Raw genomic sequence first — 9,117 nt, 5'->3', positions numbered from 1 at the left:
ATCAGTTCTGCCTGGAAGAAGCCAATGCCCTCCTTCTCAGGGTGGGCTGTTTCCATGCCAAGCCAGAGTCTCAGTCATTTGGGCTCCACCTCCCCTCCAACCAAACCAAATCAAAATGTCTAAAGGGTTTTTTACAACAGCAGGAGTTGCCCAATTCCCTTCTTTCTAAGGACTGGCAGAATCATGTCACATCGATTTAGGGGAAAGAGGGTGGGGAGACACACACACGATCCCATTTCATTTCATGTTACTAATGATGGAAAATGACAACTTCAAATAGAGTTTTAATTTCAAACAAAGTAGTTTTCAAACTTACCTGCTGTCTTGAGGATAAAAGTGGGATGTCTGTGACAGTTGTAAAACGGGTATCTTGGTCTATACAGTAGCTCTGCAGCCAGGGATCACAGATGGTTTGTGGTGGTGGGAAGACTCTGCTCTTAGGGCCTGCAGACTTACTGTACTTGCAGAATTCCACCTTAAAAGTAATTGGACGTGTCTGTAGCTCAGAGAAGGTTTGCTAAGCAATGACACATTGCACTTGGATCTGGAAGCATAACATCTGGAAGCCAAATGTTAGAGGCGATATAAAAGGGCCAGCCCAACAAACCAGTGGGGCATTTCTAAGTCAGGAACATCCTCAGGATGGACCTCGTCGTTCTCTGTGTATTCCTGCCTCTGGTGACTGTGGCATGGGGCCAGTATGGTGACTATTACTATGGCCCCTATAACTATGGAGATAATGATGAATGGGTCAATGTGTACCGCCAGGGTTTCAACTTCCAGTGCCCACATGGGCAGGTGATTGTGGCCGTCAGGAGTGTTTTCAGCAAGAAGGAAGGCTCCGACAGACTGTGGAACTACGCCTGCATGCCAGCAGCCCAGAGCCTCGGTGAGCCGACAGAGTGCTGGTGGGAGGAGATCAACAGGGCAGGAACCGAATGGTAGGATACCCCCAATCACCCCTGGAGGGCACAGCCCTGATACTCACTGTGGAATGTGGGTACTAATACTGCAGTCAGAGCAATGCAAACGCATATTAATGCCATCATGACCAGCAGCTTCACTGCCCTGAAGAGCTGCCTGAGTCTCATTAATCACGATGCATGTGTGTGAGGTGATCAGCATCACATTTGCCTTCTCTGTAGCAATTTCTTGCTGGAGGGTTTCAGCATGCTTTAGAAATGTATGTCATTTGGTCACTCACAACCTCAGCTGCAAAGTGGTCTTGCTATTGTTGTTTCACAGATGAGGAAAATGAGGCATGAACCTTCAGTGAGGAGAGGGTAAAGTCCCTCTAGAAAGGCCACATACTGAATCAGTGATTAAACTGGGGAACAAATTGTAAAACTCCTCACTCCAACCTTCTGCTCTTATCTCTAAAAAAAAAAAATTCTTCTCGGTATTACACTGGCTTTTTTCTTTGTGTTCTTGTTGCTAAGCTTTTTGGCTTAGGCCCAGTCAAAGGCTGTTTTCTAGTCGTGCTGTTATTACAGGAGCCAAAAATCCACACTAATGAGCGATGACGGTGGCATATATATGCATGATAATGATAGCAGATCATGTTCATTCCTTAATGCACTCAGTTTTGGTTAACTAAATGTTACGTTTTCCACCAACCTTAGAGGCAAAGGTCATCACATTTCATGGCCACAATAATTTCTGGAAATATGTATGGTGTTTTGTGTTTAGGCAGCACATACCCAGTATTTAATTATCTTCTGAATTTTTCATGAAACATGAAACAGTTTTGAAAACTCTGAGTTTGAAATATTCTTTGGATAGAATGAAATGAATGCAAGAATATTTTCAAATACTTGAAATGGTTTTGCTCCAGAAATTGCAGTGTGATTTTTGTAGATTTCACATTATATGGGTTAACAATGAAATGTGAAGCTTCTGCTTTTTAAATGATTCAAAATTTTGTTCTGAATTATTCATACTCTTTCATTTACCACGTGATACATTCCTATGGCTGATGCAATTGCTAAGGAAAAAAAGATTGACCCTATACTTAATTTCTGAATAAGAACTGAAAAGAAAAGAGGAGGGCTGCAAAACAGGCAGAAAGAAGACACTGTGATAACACTGGATGACTTCTTCATCTTTCATACATTGATGCAATTTCTACTTATTGCATATTTTGAATTAGACCTTTCTATTGTTCAAAATAAAATTATTATTATTCTCTTTCTAAAAATCCCTGGCAGCAACTGCTCAAGTTTATTTTTCACAAACAGGGTACAATGAAGAAGGTACCCAGAAGAAAGTTTTCTTCTGCTATCTAACCATGGCACCACATTCATCACCATGCTCCATATGCTTAGCATGACTACATCCACAGTGTATTATCTAGACTCTCATTTCCCTCACCTCTTCAAAAAAATCTTTCTACTTTGTCTTCCTCCTTGCCTACATTTTTTCCTATTGCCAACCCTACCTTTTCTCCAAATGGTTTCCTTTTCCAACCCCTCTTTAATGTCTCTTTCCTAGCTTTGGAGTTATTTATTTCTTCCCTAGCTCACCTTTCCAGTCCAATATTCTTACATCTACCTGTCTTCTCTGCATAGATCTCCTTCATCCTTTCTTCTGTTTTTAACGGCGGGGGGAATACACCAAAGTGATTGGGAACACATACCCCTTGGCAAAGGTGAACTTGTGCTCCTAATTACTTTGGCTGTTTCCATACATTTTAGCTAGCTGTGCCTGGTTGTGTTCTGCAGCTTTGTGCACCGAGGGCTGAGCTGGTTGCATCTACAACGCTTCGAGGAGAGAGGCTTGCTATAAGCCAGCACGTCCCTCACTGTGTCCAGGCGCTGCTGCCCAAGCACCCAGGAGGCTTACCCGACTGAAGTGAAAGCGTGGGCCAGCAGGCAGACAGCCTGGAGTGTCTGAGTGCAAACTCAAACCTCAAATTAATGTGATGGCACAGATGTAGCCTGTGGAGCCTTTGACAATCCCACACCTTCTCTCTTGGCAGCCTTACTTCTCATGCCCAGCTCAGTGCTATTTGGAGCCACCCCCAGTTCTAAAGAGATTCACTCAGTAATCAAGTGGGACCACAAATATGAGTCACAATCTGTACCATTACTTCTTGTTTGGCCACCTCTGTTTCCCCGCTGATCTCCTGATGAACCAATCTGTTGGTGAGCAATACATCATCCCCATGTCAGCTGACACGGCACCCTGCTGGACTCACTAGTTCATTCCCCATGCTGGTAGGATGGGCTGTAATATTCCTTCTTCAGCTCTATCTCACGGGGTATTTTGTCTCACCTTGCCCATCACATCCAGGGAGATTAAATGGCTTGTACCACCAATTACTACAAAGCTGCTGAGTTTTCCCTAAAATTTAAGCTACATTTCCTCTGCTGTAATTGAGGCTTTTTATTCCTTGCTCGACCTTCACTAAGTAATGAGAACAAGCACACTGCATCCTTTGTAAAATCTCTTTAACTTATTAACAGGTAGCAGCTATGCCTTTCCCTCCTTTAACCATGCTTTTGCTTTCAGGCTGAACATGTCTCTGTTCTTCTAGTTCTCCTTTAGAAGTCTTATATTCCAACACTCCAAGCAAGCGCTGATCATACATACAGCTCTCCTCTGAATTCCGTCCGGTTTCTCAGCCATGTCCCATAAACTCTAGTCTGGCAGAAACACCAAAAAATGACCTCTGACAAATTATATCTGTGGCATTTCACAAATCACCATTCCTCACTGTTGTCAGGAATGTGCAGCTGCACAAAAGAGACAAACCCAAGAGAGGTTTCTTTAGAAAAGACAACAAACCAAGAAAAGCTTTAGAGCAAAAATCAAGTGGGAATATAAAGCAGAGAGAGGAAAGAGTCTCCAGTTCATTATTTTCTTTGGCCATAAGCACTGGAGGGAAATGGCAGAAATGGATGTGGGGAGTGTAGGGATGGGAGAATTGGGGGGGGACTGGAAGGCAGCAGGGAATCACTGGCAGAGCTGGTTCAGGTAATTTTGCTTCCTACACTAACACGAGGTATTATATGGACTTCTAGGATTAAACCCATAAGACTTTGCATCTTACAGATATGAAAAAAATATTCAACAGAAAGAGGGTAACGACACAGATCCACAATACGCATCTAATCACAATGCCTAATTTATGACCTCTGCCCCCTTCCAGAGTCAATAGAGAGGAGCAGGTACTCTAAAAACTGCTCTCTGCGGCACCCCATCTCTCTCCAGAAGCAGGCTCGTGATGACCAACCATCTCTGACAGTTGCCTAGAATTACCTACTGGCATTTCAGAATACATCTAAGTGCTTCCCTTAATAAATACATTCCTGAAGTTAAGCGTATGTGTACATGCACTTCTGAAGAGAGTATGTTCTTTCATGTTTTGCTGAATGGACATGAGAAACCTGGGAACATTTTATAAGACTCACAGAGAAAATTTTGGCAAGAGATTGGATGAGATGATCAGTGATGCCTTCTCAGCTTAATTAATCTGTCTATATATTTAAAGTTAAGAAGTGTACAAATGCTTTGTTGAATCTGTTCCAACACCTTACTCCTGGCCTTACTGCCACTGCAAAGGCTATCTGATAACTAAGATGCTATTCAATACTGGGAGCAGAATTTGTTCCTGGATGATTTGGAAATACTCATGTCTGGAGCAGAGATAAGTCTTCAGGACATCTCCTGATTCTACACACTCCTACTTATTTATATGCTGCAACATAGCACAGAATCCACCCTTTTCGGACAAAATAAAGCTTATGTAAAAACATAAGCTCCATTTGTACTGGAGGAAGCTTGACCTTGGGTAAATATTTCACCACCTAAGAAAAGGTAAGGTCTGAGTGATTGCAGGTGAGACTGTTCTTCACTGCTTCGCTGAATACTACAGAATTGTCTCTACAGACCAGTCTTTGAACAAGGTACTAAAACTATTTTTCTTGCCTGAAAGCACTAAAGGACAGGGATCAAACAAACAAACGAACAAAAGCTTGCAAGTGAAAGACAAGCAAATCTTCCTTCCCAGGAGAAAATGTTTGCTTTACACCACATAATACAGATGGAACTGTGCCATATCCCCAATATACTCCCAGTTACCCATACGGCACAAAGCAGAAAAGCTTCCAGCCAAGTGGTATTTAATGCATGTTTATTGCCTCTTTTCCTTGTTTAGGCTTCTGAGAAAGCATTTCGATGTGACTTCAAAAAAACAGATACCTAGATTCTCCCTCCCCACTCCCATTCTCACTCGCCTTTGCCTTCTCTTTAAGTGCACAAACACACAGATGCAGATCCTTCAAGTAGGCACACAACTCTATTTCCTACAAACCGGGTGCAAAGAGAGATTCGTGATCAAAGGAAGTGTCTGCAGGAGCCTCCTGTTCAGGCACTGGCAGCACACCCTGGAACATATGCAAGGAACTGTTTTTGTTCTCAATCTCTGACCAATCCCAAGTCTCAAATCTGAGGCTGTATTACCCAAACCTGATAATCAAGCTGCCCTTTCAAAATGTTCCCATTCGTGCTATCTACACAAACAAGTTAATTTTCTTCAAAGCTCTAGGCTTATGTTAAAGGGATAGTGCTACAAGCTCTTAGCACAGCTGCAATGGACTGAGTCCAGTGGGAGCATCTGAGGAGAAGCGGGGTATTTCTGTAGATAGGCGGGCCTCATCAGTGTCTGTCAGGAAGAAATCAACAGGGTGATTAGGGCCCTGCCTTCCCTTTGGGTGGGGAGGAGAAAGTCATCACTGACCCCTAAATGAAAGAAAACGATAGCTGAAGATGATAGTGAGGTTGCCTTTGGCATGTGGAAGTCACGACAACACGTCTCACCACCCCACAACAGATAGTGGAGACTCCTTGTAGAAGTGGCCATTGGAGACTGGCAGGGCCCAATCAAACATGGAGAAGTCATTCCCTTCATCTGAGTGCCAGCGTTTCAAGTGCCCTGAGCCTGCCATCAGCCTCTTATCTTTCCCCACTCATCTGTAACAGACGGACCATTAAATTAGCTTTCATCATGCAACTAACCAAATTACACAGAGGAGAACACTCCACAAAAATAACTCAGGACAGCAGGACAGGGCTTCCCCTCCACAGCTGTATCAGAAGGAAATTAAGTTTTGGATATTGAAAGTAACAGGTTTTGGTGAAACAATACTCCAGGAAAACAGTCTATCTAATGTCTTATTAAAAAATGCCTCCCACACTCTAACCGTGGTCTTATGGGCAGCGTGAGGTTAGGCCACCTCTCTGTATACCCTCCAGGAAAGACTGCAGATGAAAGCATGCAGCATTATTTCTGTTGGGTGAGTTGCCAAGTCTGACATGTCTCCATAATATATAGATCCATTCTGGTGTGATGGGCTCTAGAGAGATAGCTTTAAAGTAATTAATGATGCAAATTTTACAGGAGCCATCTGCTCTACAGCAAAACAGTAGGATTTTTTTGAAGTACATAGAATGACACTCTCAGGTTACCCGGCTATAAGGAACAAATCAACCTTAATGCAGCATGTCCCAGGGACTAATGAGCTGTGTGTCAGACTCTGCATGTTTCCAGAGAGCTTCAGGGAGTGCTACCCGGTCAGTGTGGCAGGGGCTCAATGCAGGCTCCAATAGCACCACTTACTGCACCTTGGCTTAGGCTCCCCTGAGCAGATTTGTAATGAACAGGCTTCCTCTTTAGGTTGTCATCCTTAGGACAACACACTGCTCAGGTTAATTCCTGACGTATCTGAGGGACAGAGGACAGCCGAGACAGATTTACAACACAGCACCAGTATTACATGGGGCACAACACTCTGGGGCTTTGTCTAGCAAAAAGCAAAAATAAGATGTAGGCATAATTATGAAGTGTCACCACAATTGGTGCCATTGCTCAAAACAATTATACTGTTGCAAGCAATATTTGTCTTCAGTCTACCAGGCAACTGTTGAGTCAATGAGGTACACACTTGGTCACTGAGGCTGTATCAATGTTTGCAAATACTGCGGCACAATTTAAGTGGATCTGTAGGGTGAAACAGTTCCTGCATGGACACAAAATCCACATATGCATTTTGAGTGGGTTTGTTTCAAACCAGCTGTAGTTTGGTCTCACAGATAAATCCTCACTGGTGAACAAGGAAAGCAGTTCTGACCTGAACTAAACCAATATCATAGATGCACGCTTTGGTTGCATGCCATGACAGAATTCAGCTCTATAACACTCATTAACCAGATCAGAAGAAGGTTCAGCAAAGGAGAGGCTTTCCACAGCAATTGCAGCAGGACACGGAAAGTCTCAGCTAGCGTATCCTGTTACTACACGAAACTCCACCCAAAATAAGGCTGTATAGTTTACCGAACTGTTTATGAAACACTGCAGTCATTTCCAACAGATGTAAGTGAGGGAAGGGAAGGGCAACTTCCTATTCAACAGTGCCTGACCCTCACCACCACCAGTCTTCCCACTCCTCCATCTACCAGCCAGCTCACCTCCTCTTCTCCCAGTATCAGATCCAAAAGGCAACTCTTCATGCATCGCAACTTGAGCCAACTAGAAAAACAAAACAACCTATCTATTGCCAAGTTTAATCCCACACAGTCCCAGCTGATTTCTCATGCTCTTCTGCATTCACCTAAGAGGTATCTTCCTCTCAGCAATGACAGGATTTCATGAGTGAGGAGAACCCAGCGATATTAATTATGAATATTGAATTATCCTCCATAACAAAAGTGCAACAGAATGGGTCTAGAGAAAATGGCAATTCTTTTACTTGGCCATAAATCAAAGTTTTCATTCACTGTACTGGTTTGCAGGATTTGCTGTGACAGGAACAGAGAATTCAACAGAGAAGGAAGAAAACCTCACATATTAAGTGTTGTTTCCAGATTAGTGCATAGAGCACCTGACTAAAAAGGTGTGTGAGGAGGGGTTGTTTATTTCCCTTGAAGAATCACTTTCTGCTTGTAGGAGAGAGGCCAGCTCGGAAAAAGAAAGAGAAGAAAATATTTTATATAAGCTCACAAGTAAGCACTCCAATTTCTGAGAGCATCTCTTCATTTTTGGAGGAATATCTGGATTTGACTTGAAAATCAGAAAGATCAGGGAGAAAAATCTTGTATCTCAAAGCTAAAGAAAAGTACTTCAATGTCACTATTATCTTTCTTTTGCTGAACCTAATATTGAGCTTGAATAGCAGATTGCAGGACTTTGTGCATATGAGGTAGAAGTAGAGGGAGAAATGAATATGAGCTTAAAAGTTTTTACTTTTACTTATTTTGAATGTTTTCAAAATAAAATGGCACTTTAATTATAAGACATGACTTGTCTCCAGTTATACTCTCCATCTAAGAAATTTTTAAGGCAACTCCAAATATTTTATTTTTTTTAAACAAACTTTTCATGAGAAGATAGAATCAGGGTCAAAAATAAAGACACCTTCCTTTGGTTCCCAAATATCTATGCATGTAAACATGAGAATGTTATGTCAGCTGGATTTTTTTCAATCCGCTATAGAGAGAAGGGTCCATCAGTGATGTTTTTCTCAAGATGAATCTTTACATCAAAACTGGAGTGTATTAGTAGAGGTGTCAAGAAAATAAGAACTTTTGTAGGGGAAAGGGAGCAGGAAAGAGGGCAGGACTTCCCAGACAGAATGTCAGCAGGTGGGGAGAGAAAAGGAGAAGGAAGAATCTTCCACAAAGACAACTATGGGCAGGAATATCAGATGCTGATCAGTGGGGACGGGAAATCGCAGGGAAATGCTGAGCCTCTGAGAGGAAGTGCAAAGGAAAAGGAGGACTTAATGTTCCCGTTATTGCACCTATGCAAAAGAGCTAGAAAATCTCCCAGGGGCACAAGGACTTGAGCATGTCAGTGGAAAGGACTTGAGGTCAGTGGAAATGCATGTAACTAAGAAGGGGGAGAGGCAGAAAAAGATGGAGAGACACAGTTTTTGTTCTACCTTACACAGATTAATGCAGAAAAGTGCTCATCTTGCAACAGGTACAACCATTCCCTATATTTCTATGTATCAACCTTTCTTCCATCAGGATAACACCAATCATCTGCAGTTATCCAATATGTTTACACAGAGTCTTAGCCATATGTTCCCATGGCCTACGTGCCAAAAAACAGAGCAA

General features: G+C 42.5%; 1 protein-coding gene across 1 annotated transcript in view; it reads left to right on the top strand.

Annotated features, from left to right (window-relative positions):
- Window positions 1-642: 642 nt before the first annotated feature.
- DPT (dermatopontin) overlaps window positions 643-9,117 on the top strand; it is a 26,986-nt gene continuing 18,511 nt past the window's right edge. The window contains exon 1 of the mRNA XM_010285444.1: window positions 643-941. Coding sequence (XP_010283746.1) covers window positions 643-941 — 299 coding nt within the window. The remainder of the gene's footprint in view (window positions 942-9,117) is intronic.

The sequence above is a fragment of the Phaethon lepturus genome, unplaced genomic scaffold (assembly GCF_000687285.1).
Source record: "Phaethon lepturus isolate BGI_N335 unplaced genomic scaffold, ASM68728v1 scaffold16554, whole genome shotgun sequence".
NCBI classification, from domain to species: domain Eukaryota; kingdom Metazoa; phylum Chordata; class Aves; order Phaethontiformes; family Phaethontidae; genus Phaethon; species Phaethon lepturus.
This window is presented reverse-complemented; position numbering and strand designations above follow the sequence as displayed.